This window comes from Hydra vulgaris, chromosome 08 (assembly GCF_038396675.1).
Source record: "Hydra vulgaris chromosome 08, alternate assembly HydraT2T_AEP".
NCBI classification, from domain to species: Eukaryota; Metazoa; Cnidaria; class Hydrozoa; order Anthoathecata; family Hydridae; genus Hydra; species Hydra vulgaris.
The window spans coordinates 27,127,501-27,143,413 of NC_088927.1; the positions used below are offsets into that span (position 1 = coordinate 27,127,501).

Sequence of the window (15,913 nt, forward strand, 5' to 3'; positions counted from 1 at the left end):
TTGATAATACTTTTTTTACAATATTTTAAAGCATACATATATATTAAAAGTATTAGAAACAAATAATATATGTGCAATTACAAAAAATGTTATAATTTATTTTGTAACAGTCTTTATTTTAGCATCATTATATGTCTACTGATTGTGTATGCTTTTAAGTCAAAAAAGTAAAGTAAAATAAAAAATCATTTGTAAAAATCTATTTGTTTTTGATTTAATTTCAATTACGCTTTTGTCATTTTTATTCTATTTAAAAAGATTTAGTTAATTTATTTTAATAAGAAAGTTTGCAAAACCAAAAAAATACCCTAATACTTTGTCTTTTTTAAGTAATGAAGGACAAGTATTAGCGGTCAAATAAGGTTATTATACATTTTAAATTACTATCAGAAAAGACAGAGGTATCAGTAGCTATTTTTGACCAGGCTGAAGAAAATGAATGTAGTAATGCAAAATGTTTATTGTTAAATAAATAAATTTGCTAAGCAAGAAGTATACATATATTTTCATTGCAAAAAAAAAAAAGAGAGCTGATGCTGATAAAAAAAAAAGAAAGCTTAATTATTTCAGAAAAGTCAAGCCCAAGTTAAGGAAGGTTTGAATGACAATGAGTTGATTGAATTAGGTCAAGCTCAAAGTCATCCTGGAAGGCCAACACTCTTCTTCATTTCCAATAACTTCTGGGGTACCTCAAAGGACTATCCTTGGTCCTGTTTTGTTTCTTATCTACATTAATGATCCTCCTGACAACCTAACATTGAAAGTAGTTCTTTTTGCTGATCACTCAACTTTATACTCATCTTTCTCTTTTCTATAAATAATATCATGGTCGCTGCTCAAAGGAGCTCTTGTCTCTAGTTCCATAAACTAAAACTCATTCTCGCTTGACTCGTCATTCAGCAGTCTCATTCCTTTACTGTATTTGTCCCTGCATGCTCTAAAAACTATTACTTGCCTAGTTTTTACCCCGCACTTTAACCCTTTGGAATTCTCTCCCATTTTCATGCTTTCCTGACTGAAATAATCTCCAACTTTTTAAGTCTTCTGTCAATGGTTTCCTTGCTCTATAACTCTTTTTTTTTTCAGTAACACCCAACTTATTAGTGGTTGCTTGCAGCCTTGTTGGGAATAAATCAGAATAAAATAAAACAAAAAAACAAAACCCAAATTTATAGACAGTTTGAATGACAACGAGTTGATTGAATTATGTAGGAAAGCAGTATTATCATCCCAGAAAAAAAATGAAATCAAAGTTAAGAAAAAATCAAATAATTGAGAACTATCTTGAGATAAGAAAAAGAAATGTGAAGCTGTGAAGGGATCGGATGTAAATTATGTAGAGTTGTTAAATTATGTAGTTTTTAAATCATGGTCAACTGGTAGCAAATAGCCTAAAAGAGTTTGAAATAGTAAAAAAAAAAATCAACAGAAAAGCTGCATTCAAAGAAAAACATTAAAGTTGGCAGCAACAACTGATGTAAACAAATATAACTATGGACATGGACTGTGAAGAAAGATAAATATAGCATTTGATGTCACAAATTTTAAGCACAGTTGCTGCCTGTTGAAACAACAGATTTTGTTTACAGATTATTTACAAGTTAAGATGAGCAAATTAAAGCAAAGATTTAATTATACAATAACAGTTTGTCTTTTACACTATGGACTGAATCTGACATAGTAAGTGAACAGGGCACTCATCCCATGCTTGACTAAATATGGGACAAACCCTGCCCCGGCTCCAGCAAAATTATAAGATATATATATATATATATATATATATATATATATATATATATATATATATAATATATATATATATATATATATATATATATATATATAAGCTGGTATACAATATTCTTATACATTTATACAAATTTTAACAGAAGAGAGTTGTCGCAATTAGAACACCTAAGGAATAAATATTTTTTAACCAAATATGGCTTAACTGTAATAACATTTTTGATTTAATTAATACAAATAGACAACCTTTCTTTACTTTTAACCATAGCTCTAATAGATTGCACTGTAATTGGAAATAAACTTGGTTTTGTCAAACCACCAATCAAGGTACTGTTTCCAAATTTCCAATTTATGATTAGCATTCCAATTATAAATTGGAAAATTTTGATTTCTCAATCAGAACAGCTTGCTTTAAAAAAAGTAAAACCAACAGAAATCAACTTTAAATTATTTTTATCCTATTGCAAGTTTTGAATGAATTTAAATAATTCATTCAAAACTTATAATATTGTCCTTTTATCTTTTCATTTAGCCAAAATGGAGTTCTACAAATATTACATTGTACAAAACTTCAACTATTATGATGCTCTTTTATTTTATTAATTAAAAGTCACTGAATAAAGTATTATTTCAAGGTTTATGATTGTATCTATTCATTTTTAAATTGTGCCTTAAGAATCTCTTTAACCCTTGTATCACTTATTACATAAGAAAAACTTCATTTATTAGTTCTTATCAAGAAAACTTTGGACTATTTTGTTATCAGTGAAATATCAAATATGCTGCAATTTATACGATAATTTTGTGTTATTACTTATATTTTAAATCCCATCGCAAAATCAAAAAAAACATCTCAAACACAAAAAAAGCTTTAAAGTGATGACACATGCATTTTTTTGGGATAACTTTTAAAATCTCTTAAAATGTAGAAAATAAGAAACTTTATATTTTGCAAAGTATAGCCATGAAACGTTTGAAACGCCATGAAACGTTTTATTTTTAAAAGAAATGTAAGTGTCAGAGTTAAGACACTTGTTTCAATTTCGGCAACTCTCCTTTATTTATATGTCGTAGTATTTGCCAAAAGAGAAGATGATCACACAGATATGTTTTTTTTTCTAACAAGAAAAGAAAAGTCATCATCTTAAAAAGAGATTAAGAGAGCGAATTGGGCAAGGTTTGTCAGATTAAAGTAGTTTGAGTATGTTGAGCAATGAGGATGCAGATGATTTAGGTATCAGCATATAGCAGCTTCATGAGAAAAAGGTATAGATGAAAGTAAGAAAACTCGGAAAAGAGGGCATTATATATGGCATGAAAAAAATCTAGTGTGAGAAAGCAGATACTTGAGATTTTATATTAAAGAAACAGCATAAAAAGGTAAACCAATTATGTCTATATATACTATGTAAGTATGTAAGTGTATATATATATATATAATATATATATATATATATATATATATATATATATATATATATATATATATATTAGGGGTATTCAAAAAAAGTGAATTTTCAAATCTAAAAAACCATACCCCTAAATTTGGGGCAAATATATAAAAAATGAGCCTCACAAAGTTTGAGCGCTGTCCGTTCACTTTTGACCCCCCCTCAAGCTAATAATTTAGGGGAAAATTGACCGAAAAGTGGTCGTTTTCGGGCATCTTGAGGGAGGGGCAATTTTTTTTTTCTGCTATATATATATAGGCCTATATTTTTGTTTAAAAATATATGGTTTTTTCCTTACTTCTCAAAAATCTAAGTTTGGTGATATTGAAAATCATGAAAATTGGTATTTTTTTAAATATATTTTCTGTTATGCCTAATTTTATATACATATATTTTCGTGTAAATTCTGATAGTTTAAAACTTTGAAATTTTCTAATAAATAGAGATTAGTACATGAAAAATGAGTAAAGCACAACTTAGGTCAATGAAAAAGGAACTTTTTATTATAAAAGAGGCAAAACCAGCTATATCAGATATAAACATTTTTATTAATATTGGAATTATAATGAGTCATTAGTTGCTAAAAAATTTATTTTATTTATAAAATATAAATTTTTCTATTTAGATATACAACTTCCAACAGGCTTGGATATACTTCAACATTTAATATATAACCAACAATGTCAATCTGTATCAATATCAAGTATTATTGCTTGTCCCCCTAAAAAAAAATTTTCTAGATGTTTGGAGAGTTGTTGTGAATATATTTTGTCTAAAATCATAAGACCCTGGATTAAAGCTGGATTTGATGTGTTAACTGATTTAAGTTTAGTTAAAAAACTTTTTAAATTGCATAAGTCCTATTCCAACTTGAAAAAAAATGCAAAAAGGGGAAATAGTGGTGATTTGGCTAAACAAAACAAGTTTGAGATTGAAATAAAAAAACTTTTTTGGGCTGGTAATTCTAATCTCAAAGATACAATCAGTAAAGATAAAAAAAGATCACTAAAAGACAAGATTGAAGATCTAAAATTTCTTGAAGATCAGGAAAATGAAAGAAAGTTTGTTATTGGTTCAGAGGATATTAAATATAGAAAAAAGGTATTTAATACTTTTAATTAATTACTTTAGCTCTTTCTCAAGCTCTGTTAATTCTTTTTTCCACTAATTTTAAAATTAAAAACTAAAACTACATTTTTTCTGTTAATTAGGCAAAAGAAAGCATCAGGAAGAAAAATCATTTACAGCCTAAGATTTTGAGAGATGATGTACCCAACGTTGAACTTATAGACACAATTCTAAGCGATGATTCTTCAATTGAATCTGATTTTGAGCCAGGTGATTGGTATCATATAGAAGTCTCTGAAAACCCAGACACAGTAATTGCAAAAATTCCAAAAGATGTTTTTGCTGGTAATGTTTCACTTACTGCTACAGCCTGTGATATATCACCAAACGTTTTACAGAAGGTAACAAATGCAATTCTATATCAATCAGGTGTTGATCTTAAAGAAGTTAAAAGCAGTCAGTTTACCGCATATAGAAAAATGAAAAAAGAAAATGAAAACATGGCAAAAATTTCAAAAGAAGATGTTAAAGCAGCATTTTGATGGGAAGACCTTGTTTGAGCTAAACAAAGGAAAAATGTTAAAGAGGGATAGAATGGCTGTTTTAGTTAACATTAATGGACAGACTTACCTACTTGGAGTACCTCCACTAGCGTCATCCACTGGTGAAGATCAGTTCTTAGGTGTAATGAACTTAATTAAGGAGTATCAACTTACGTCAAAAACTAGAGGAATATGCTTTGATACAACATCATCCAACACTGGGACGAATAAAGGATCAGTTTCCAGAATATCTCAAGAACTGGATAAGTATCTCCTCCAAATAGCATGTAGGCATCATGTGACTGAATTAAGAATGCTTCACTTTTGGAAATTAGTGACTAATGAAGAAACTAGTGGACCTGATAATCCTCTTTTCAAAAAGCTTAAAAATATTTTTGAAGAACCTAATTTTAACTATAATTCAGTTCTACTGTTACGGTTTGATTGGAATAAGGTTAAAAGCAGTTTTTTAGAAAAGGCAGCTATGAAGTCATTAACATTTTGCAAAGCATACATTAGTAAACCAGGTATTATAAGAGATGATAGAAGTGAGCTTGCAGAATTAGTTGTCACGTACTTATCCCCTATAACATATAAAGTAAGAAAAACTGGTGCTATTCATCATGCAAGATTTTTAGGAAAAGCAATTTATTATCTAAAGCTTCGGCTTTTATCCAATCAACTTATGTTTGTTCAGGTAAATGATAAACTGAAAATTGAAATTAAGCTTATTACAGAATTTATTGTTTGCTTTTATGCAAAATGGTATCTACAATCTGAGGATGTCATCAAAGCTCCTTTTCTTGACATTACAGCCATACATCAAATGCATCTGTACAAGAAGGTATGTACAAACCCAATAGCTGTCGATGCTGTATTAGAGTCTCAGTATAAACACTATTGGTATTTGGATTCAACAATGATACCTTTAGCTTTGCTAGATGATGAGTTAGCATTAGAGGAGAAGGCAAAAATTGCATCAGCAATTCTGTCATTTGATATGCCTAGCTCTGACTATTATAAGCCTGAGAATAAAGTAAAGCAAGATATCAAGGAAATTTATAAAATGAATACAAAAATTGGGAAAAAACCACCATCCTTGTCTGCCTTGGTTGATGTCTTTTCTTACCTGATTTTTGACATGAATGGGTTTGAAAAGCAACGAGTTCAAGACTGGCTCTCGCTTCCACCAAACTATTGGCATACTCAGTCATGCTTCAAAAGTTTTCAAAAATATGCTGAAGCTTTGATTTTTGTAAATGACCATTCAGAACGGTCAATAGGTATGATGGGGCAGTATATTCATAGATATTCGGATGAAACTGAAAAGCACAACAGATTGCTAACTGCGGAAGTTCGATCTGTATTCAGATCACAAAAACAAAAATCCGGTAAAATTTCAAAGATTAAGTTTAATGATGGACTTGGTGTGATGCGAAAAAAGATAAAGAGTTAAACTTGATTATTATTAGATTTGTAAATTTTTTTTCTGTTATAAAACTTGAATATAAATTTATAATTTTATTTATTCTTTCTCATTTTGATTTTTCAATATAGATAAATAGTGTTTTTTTCAATATAGATAAACAACATTGCTGAGGTCACAACCAACAACTGTTCATTCTTTCTGGCAAAATGAAGTTGGTTGCTCCCTCTGGTATGTCTTGGGAATAGTTAGAGAGGCCTTGTGTGTATATGTTAATACACACAAGGCTTATAAATATATATATATATATATATATATATATATATATATATATATATATATATATATATATATATATATATATATATATATAAATCTAACTTTAACTACAAAAATTCTGATTTTCATGATTTTCAATACCACCAAACATAGATTTTTGAGAAGTAGGAAAAAAACCATATATTTTTAAACAAAAATATAGGCCTATATACATATAGCAGAAAAAAAAAAATTGAAAAAAAAAAAAAAAATACCCCTCCCTCAAGACGCCCGAAAATTACCACTTTTCGGTCAATTTTCACCTAAATTTTTAACTTGAGGGGGGGGGGGGGAAGTGATCGGACAGCACTCAAACTTTGCGAGGCTCATTTTTTATACATTTGCCCCAAATTTAGGGGGTATGGTTTTTTAGATTTGAAAATTCACTTTTTTTGAATACCCCTAATATATATATATATATATATATATATATATATATATATATATATATATATATATATATATATATATATATATGTATATATATGTATATATATGTATATATATGTATATATATGTATATATATGTATATATATGTATATATATAAATATATATGTATATATATATATATATATATATATATATATATATATATATATATATATATACATATATATATACATATATATATAAATTGTAACATAAATTTTAAATAAAAAATAATATATTTTTAGGATGAATCAATGTTTATGCAGCCCTGGTACTAAAAGTAATAAATAATCCGAGAGTAGCTGACTGAGAGTAGCTGACTGATTTTTACTGATATTTTAATGAATATTAGAATTTTTTGGTGGGTAACATGCCTCCACCTCTACTCTGGTTTCACAGCCCATGTAATTAATATTTCATTATAAGATTGACTTAATATACAGTATTTCAGTGTTAATTTTTTTTAAACAAAATTAACACAAATAATAATTAATAGTATTTAATCATAATAATTATCATATGGTATAATATAAAATACACTTAGTATATAAAATATAGAGTGATCAAACATTTTTGTGTCAGTTAATTGTGTGATCTTTTTAGAATTAGGGAAAGCAGACATCAGGTACAACCTGCAAAAGGAACTGAAGCTGCATTTCATCATGTGTCATGAGTTGATTATATTCTTGAATAAAAGTCACTCCTCACTCTTTGCTGTCATTAGCAATTTTATTAATTTTTACGAATGTCCTTGCTGACTGATAGGCTATATGATCTTTCTATGTACTTGGATCTTCATCAAGAAACTTCTGTTCCAGTTTTAGTTTTTGAAAGAAATGCCTTGCGTATATGGAAACAAAGTCAGCCAGAAACTTGTTGGAACAGTAATCCCTTTTTGCAATGATGGTCCTTTATCTCCATTTTTGCTGACTATCTTTGAGACCACAATTTGTCTCTTTAAGTTATTTTTTATTTTTTGATTAAAAAAAACTAAAGCAACTAACTTCTCAGAGAAATACAACAAATGATTACACAATTTGATGAATGCTGTAACAACCAGCGAACAATCAAGGGAACATTTATTTTCAACTCATGTTTTATATAGCTCACAACCAATTGAAGACCTATTATTATTTAGTTACATTACATTTTTTCCAAGTGCTCTTGATGTGTCTATAAGCACATACACTGCTTAAGCAAACCAAGTAAACTTATATAAATAATATATATAAATACTAAACAAAATATTTACTAATATTTAAATTATTAAAATACTTGTTAGCTCATATAACATAATGATCATTATTATCATTAGCTATAACATAAAACTATTTTCAAAGTTTATTTGCTTAAAAATAAAAAAACCTTTTTTAATTTTAATACGTTTTGTATATTTAAATATAATTAAAGAAAAAATCAAGAAAACTCACAAAAGAAACTCTTTTTACTTTTTCTCATTGTTTTTTATTTATTTGCTTTTTTATAAAAATAGGAAAAAGTTTTGGTTTAAAAGGTAAATAACTAACTTTCTATTTATTTTAGAGATTTTTTTCTTCTGGAAAATAAGGATTAAAAAAAAAATTACTTGCTGCTTTTCAAAACTATTAAAGTTTCAAACTGTCGTTGAACTGAATGTCGTTGTACTAACTGAATGTTAGATATAAAAAATTGAATTAAAACTTATTATGAAACTCAATTTAAAGACAATTTAATGAAATGTATGAAAAATTTGAAAGAAAGAACAATTTTAAAATATTCATACAGAGTGTTTTCTTTTGCTTTGTGGCAATAAAGATTTAACTATTTTTAATAATAAATGAATGTAAGTAAAAAATTTCAGTCTTAATAACAACATCGCATTAACATTACCTTGCATAGAATTTAATTTTAGAATGAACTTTTGATCTTAAATTATCTATATTTTACTAAAGGAAAATAAAAAAAAATTAAAAAAAAAAAAAAAACATTATCTAGAAAGTTTTGTTTATCTTCATATTCTTTTCAACTTTACTAATAATAAAAAAAACAATTTTTTTTTTCAAATTCTATTTTATTTTTAGGTGCCCCATGAAGTCTTTATGGTCTTATTAGAGAGCACAGTAGTAGAGCATTTGAAGGAAGCTCACGCCTCCTTCCTAACCAATGTTGTAAAACTTGCCAGAGGTATTGTTGAACCACAGATCTCTAGCTTTTGAGGCAAGCATCCTAGCCACTGCTTCCAATTATAAGATTTACGATTACAATAATAATAATAACGATTAAAATAACAATAATAAAATGATAAGAAACAAAAATAACGATTACAATAACGATTACATTAGTAAGAGTTAAGTTTTAGTTCTTAATGTTTAAAAAAATTTGTAGTAAATGTAACTTATTTTATGTGCCCAATATATATATATATATATATATATATATATATATATATATATATATATATATATATATATATATATAAATATATATATATATATAAATTTTTTAATTCATTAGGTTTATCATAAATATTTTTTTTATATTATTATTTAAAAGGTTCTTTGAAGTATTGCAAAAATGATTAATTTTTAGTAAAAGTTAAATAAACAGTATTACTGATATTTCAATCAAAATGAAAATGAAAATAAAAGTAATTACACTAATACAAATTCTATGCTATTTGTAAATATTGATTAAAAGTTGTTTAAAAGTATTTTAAACATTTAATAACTACTAAAATTAAAATTACTAAATGTTTAAGATATTTCAAACAATTTTCAATAAATATTAACATAAAATGGCATACTATTTACAACTTAAACATTTATTAAAATCCTAAATAAAATAATTTTTCTTAGTATAATTAAAGTAGCATACGCTTACATCCACCACTAAACTCATGCATTCAAAGAAATGTCTTTTACAACAAGATGCTAGTTTAAATTGAATCCTTATCATCAGATTAAACTACATAAGGGGAACACAAAGTAGATGATATTCAAAAATCATTGTTGCAAAATAGGTTTTAACCTTGGATGAGAAGAGGGGCTGAGGCTACCTCAAGAAAATCACTACTCCCCTCACATCAACAAACAAACAAAAAAGATATCCCTAAAAAACTCTAGTTTCGTTACTTTTTATATATATATATATATATATATATATATATATATATATATATATATATATATATATATATATATATATATATATATATATATATATATATATATATATATATAGCAAAAATAAATATATTTAAATAAATATTAAAAAAATACCTATATCAAAGTACTGTGTGGCAGTAAAGCTTGACGTTAACACAAACTTGTTGTTAATAACTTGCAATGATGTTATAGGAGAACTATGACAGCTAGGCGCACTTTCACAGCCTAGGAATATTATTTGGCCTTCCTGGACGATAATTTTAAAAACTATAATTTCTCTTTCTTTAGCTGCCACCAATTGCAAAATCCCATTCTTAAAATATAAATATATAAATTCAAAAATATATACTAATGTAAATCTGTGTGTGCATATATGTATACATGCATGTATGTATGTATGTATGTATGTATGTATGTATGTATGTATGTATGTATGTATGTATGTATGTATGTATGTATGTATGTATGTATGTATGCGTGTGTATATATATACATATATACATATACATATATATATATATATTAGGGTAATAACTATTATCATTATTTTTTGTTACGAAACTGAAATCCTTTACATTAGAGGAACATTTGTAGGTAGATGACAGTAGCAACATCAATTTTTAAAAAAATTGAAAAAAGTTCCCCCACCTTTTTATTTTTTTTGTGCACACATCGCACAGTTTGACTATCGGTTTCAATTTCACACTGACTTTTTATATGACGCTCTATACTGCTTTTAAGCATATTCCAGTCAGTTGTTTCCATTTGTTTATAAACAAGACATTTACAGATGGTTGTTAGTTTAGTAGTTTGTTAATAAATGTTGTTTATTATCTTTGTTTTGATCCCAGCTATACCGTGTGAAGTGGGAACTCGTTTGAATATTTTTGTTTTCAGTGCAAGATTGTCAATAAAATGTCTTCTAGAAATTCCAGCAACAGTGTAAAGTCAAACAGGTATATTTGGATGAAGAATCTACCCTCCTTTTGTAAACGGAAAAGGGATCCAAGTATTCCATCTGTTAAAAAGCTAACCAATCTCACATGGATGCCAACAAACCGTCAAATTCTTGGAAACTTCACTTTTCTGTTCAACAGCGAAAAACGGCGAATGGATCGAATCAAAATTATGATTACGGATATAGAATTGCTCTGGAGGGAAATTCTAGACTTTCCATTATTATCCAGCGCACTCATCAGAAAGAAGCTCAATAGTCTGATTGAACTATATGACAAAAAAAAAAGAAACCGTCTGATAAATTCACTGCAACACTTTCTCAGTTATTTGATGTCACTAACTTTAATGGACAATGGAAAAGCACCGAGGATAAAGTGCTCTACCAGAGGCAAGTTAAGAGTGGAGGAAAGATTGGCTATTCAATGGTCAAACAAGCCCCTTTGGAATCAATCCACCCAAGAAAACTAATCCGACTATCAACAACTCAACCTCAAGCCAGCTCTTCTCAATCCCAACCCACACAAACACATGAAAGTGACTCAGAATCTTCGGATTCTAAAACCTCTGATTCTTCACCCGAGTCGCCAACCTCTTCTTCCACGTCATCTTCTCCTGAATGCAAACCGAAATACCAAAGATCAAGCACTACAACAGCGGGTTTAAAATCAAGATGCAAGCGGGATGCAAAATCAAGAAAAATTGAATTTTTGAACCTGAAGTTCATAGCAAAAACTATTTTTTAAACATTTTTTGTACATTTTGGACAATTGCTAGCTGTTCTGTATCTTATTTGTTAATAAAAGTTGCTTAGTTATTCCTATTACTTTTTTGAATAAAGCAAAAGACACATGTCATTAAAAAAAAAAAAAATTTCACTTTTTTTTTCGGAAGAGGGGAGGGGAGGGGGAACTTTTTAAAAAAAAATCAAAAATGCAATTTATATTCTTCAATTACTCATAAACTTTCTTTGATTGCAAATGGTTTCATAAAAAAAGTTTTTTGTTATCACACTAATATATATATAGACATGCAAATGTATATATATATATATATATATATATATATATATATATATATATATATATATATATATATATATATATATATATAATATATATATATATATATATATATATATATATATATATATATATATATATATATATTGTATATATATATATATATATATAAATTAGTAAAAACACTCATCTAATTTTTGATTACTTCAACACTGTGTTTCACCATTAGTAGGTTCATCAGGAAGAATTCTTCCTGATGAACCTACTGATGGTGAAACACAGTGTTGAAGTAATCAAAAATTAGATAAGTGTTTTTACTAATTTATTATTGTTCTCTTCTTTTAGAACATTAAGAACTCTGTTTGTAGAATACACTAACATAATTTATATATATATATATATATATATATATATATATATATATATATATATATATATATATATATATATATATATATATATATATATATATATATATATATATATATATATATATATATACAGTGGCATGTAAAAGTTTTTGGCCAGTAACATTTTGTACTCTAACTTATTTATTTCAAAAAATTACTAATAGTTTTTAATCACTATAGAATGTAAGTATGAAATATAGGAAACAAAATAATATAGTAAAAGAATATTACTCATATTTGTGAAAGTATTTTTTATTTAATTGTTATATTTACACATGCAAATGTTTCCGGCCTCATAATATACAATGAAGCAGAAGGATGTTTAAAACCAAATTTACAAATAATAATGTGTTAAACATTTACATTCAATTCATAAAAGGTTATAAGGCTTACATAAATCCAAATTTGTGAGAGTCATACAATTTTCAAAAGAAGGAAAGTCTTTTTGTAAAATTGCTACAGTATTATTGATAGGTATATCAACCTTGAACAATATTATTGCATCATCAAATGCAATTTGACTACAGGTGACAAAACTGATGCCAATATTACACGCAAGTTAAAGGATGAAAACCTAGCTAATGTTAATCGTAGTACTGTGATTTGAAGACTACATGATAAAGGACTTTTTGGTCTTTTCTAAATTTCTTGAGTTTTGCTATTTTTAGTTGAATTTCTTTCAGCTAAAAATAGCAAGAAACAAAGAATATATACAAAAATAATTTTTAGCACTTGGTTGGCAATGTTAAGGTAATTTTTATGTTTAAGAAGGACATACTAGGTCCCTCTGTATAAAAAAATCAGCAAAGGTTTTTACTATGGCTACAGAAGGTTTCCTTAAGTTTTCAAAGGATCATAATTGCTACTCTTGCAACAGAATTGACTTAAGCTTTAATTTTTAGATTTTTCAATATGAATATGCCTAGAACAAATTTAATAGTAGTGGTCTTGAGTTTGTGGATAACATGTTTGTCTAGTATGGTGTAGATGTTGTTGGACCTATTATTGCTATGAGCAATGAGAAGTGCTTTGATATGATGTACATTTGGATAAGTTAGACAATATTAGCCATTTGTACGACCATCACATGCTGTACGAAGTCAGGCAAATTACTTACATAAGATGAATAAGAGAGGACCAAGGATGGATTCCTGGGGAACACCACTGAAGACATTTTGCCATTTAAACTAATATTGGCCTTTATAAACTCTAAATTTGCCCAGTCAACCAACTTTGAATCCAATTCAGTAAATTATTTTTGATTCCATATGCTTTGAACTTAATAAGTAGTCTTTTGTGAGGAAACTTATCAAATGCTTTAGAGAAGTCGGTACAGATGACATCTATCAGAAGACCTTGACTCATTGCATCAGTCACAAAATCACAAGCTTTCAAAAGGTTAATGACACAGCTTTTTTCATTAAGAAAACATTGCTGTTTAGCTGATATAATATTCTATGGAGATTCTTGAGACGGGCCAATAGTTTTCAGCATTGATTTTATGGCACCTTTTAAACACAAAAGTTATTATGCAATGTTTTCTTTGCTCTGGAACTTCACCTGTCAGTAAAGAATGATTGAAAATAAGATAAAGTTATTTGCCAAAAGAAGCAGCACAGCTCTGGAACACAAGTGGTCTAATGTCATCAAAATGAGTCAATTTGTTTGGTTTTAATAACAAGAGTTTACATTCAACTGATTCAAGCATAATGTAACTATGTCAATTACATGTTGAAGATGTTGTTTTAATTTAGGCAGTGTAATTGTTGGTTCCATCTCATAAAAATGGAAGTAGTTATTTAATGTTGTAGTTATTTTTTGCAGATCAACTGACATATTAATGACTAGAAATATATAAAGAGCATTCATTGCTTCACAGTTACTCTTGTAGTAGTTAGACAAGGCAGTAGACACCAGAGATAAGAATATTTTTTCTTTATGATCTACAAAGAAGATCACAAAGAAAACTAATGAATGAAGAATTTTCTGGAATAATTTGCTATTACAACCAGTAATTCATTGATTTTTTTTATTATGAATTGGTTATTGGAACATGCATGTTCTGAGGAGGTAAGCTTGGTTTCGTTCATTTAAGGTAATATCAGGATTAATAAGGAGCCGTGATCTACTCAGTTGTTATTTATGTGAAAAAATGTGGTGTCTTGCTACAGTAAATTGTTTGTAATAGCTTTGTCCCTGACGACCACTATTAATGGACTGAGTAGTGCAGAAGTCTTTCAGGTGCTTGTGCTGCTTTAGTGAGTTTAGTTTTATTTCAATTTTAGATTCAATTTGGTAACTCGTTTTTCAGCAGTATTGAGTCTATCTATGAATGTGGGTTTAATGTCATTGTACTTGTTAGTTGGTTCTATATGTCAGCCATCAGTTGTTTTGGAAATTTCAAAATACAGTATGAAATTGGAGAGTTGAGTAAAATAAATTGGATACTATTTTTTTTTAAAGATTTTTTTAAATTCTTTGTGTTTATTTGAGAGTTTCAATCTAAAAGGTTTTAAATTGTTTCTATTTTAAGTCTTGACAAAGATCCAAATAAAAATTATATACTAACTTGATAAAAAAACAAATACAGTAATGACTTATTAGTGAACAAACAACGTCAAATTTGGCAATCCATTCAAAGCCTCAAAGTCAATTGATATGCAACAAAATAATTAACCTTAGATATTCAAAATAGATCTTCCAAAAGTAAGAAAACTTGAAAAATAAAATTAAATGAAAATTAATCAAAATAAATTTGAATTAAATAAAATTGTTAAAAGATAAATAAAAAAATTTTAAAAATTTTAAAAAATAAAAGTACCAAGTTTACATTATTCAAAATAAAATCTTGTGATTAGTATGTCAGGTTGCAATTTGAAATCATTAAGAATTCAGAAAGCAATGCTAAATATCAAATGTGTAAAAACAAAATACTTTTAGTATATTCTTATATATAACGTAGACGAGGCTAATTCTGTTTCTTCCACAAATTCAATAGTTTTTAATTTTTTTTCCATTTGTAACTAATTGAACATATCAATTTCTAAATTTTATAATTGTAGTAGAAAATAATAAGAAAAAAAGTAGATTTAAAAATTGTTTCACTGCCTTTTGTGATACTCCTCATTTAAACAGTAAATGCAAACTTATGATGCTGGGTTGTATAGTTTACATTGTTTAATAATTTTCCATTTAATATATAAGGTAAAAAGTGTTTTTTTCAACTGCCATACATTCATAGATAAGTCCATATTATTCCTACACTTAATTGCATTAAAAGATTTCAAATGGTTTGAATAAGGAGATTTAAAAGGTGTTTTCACTGAGTACAAAATATACTTATTCGTTAAATTCTGGTTTATTTGATTTAATGATAAGCAATCTTAATAAACAGGCAATGAT

The 15,913-nt window shown here is 27.3% G+C and overlaps 1 protein-coding gene across 1 annotated transcript in view; it reads right to left on the reverse strand.

Moving 5' to 3' along the window:
• LOC101234503 (uncharacterized) overlaps positions 1–15,913 on the reverse strand; it is a 61,484-nt gene that overhangs the window by 10,952 nt on the left and 34,619 nt on the right. The window contains exon 5 of the mRNA XM_065803335.1: positions 10,240–10,438. Within this exon, the coding sequence (XP_065659407.1) occupies positions 10,240–10,438 (199 nt within the window). The remainder of the gene's footprint in view (positions 1–10,239; positions 10,439–15,913) is intronic.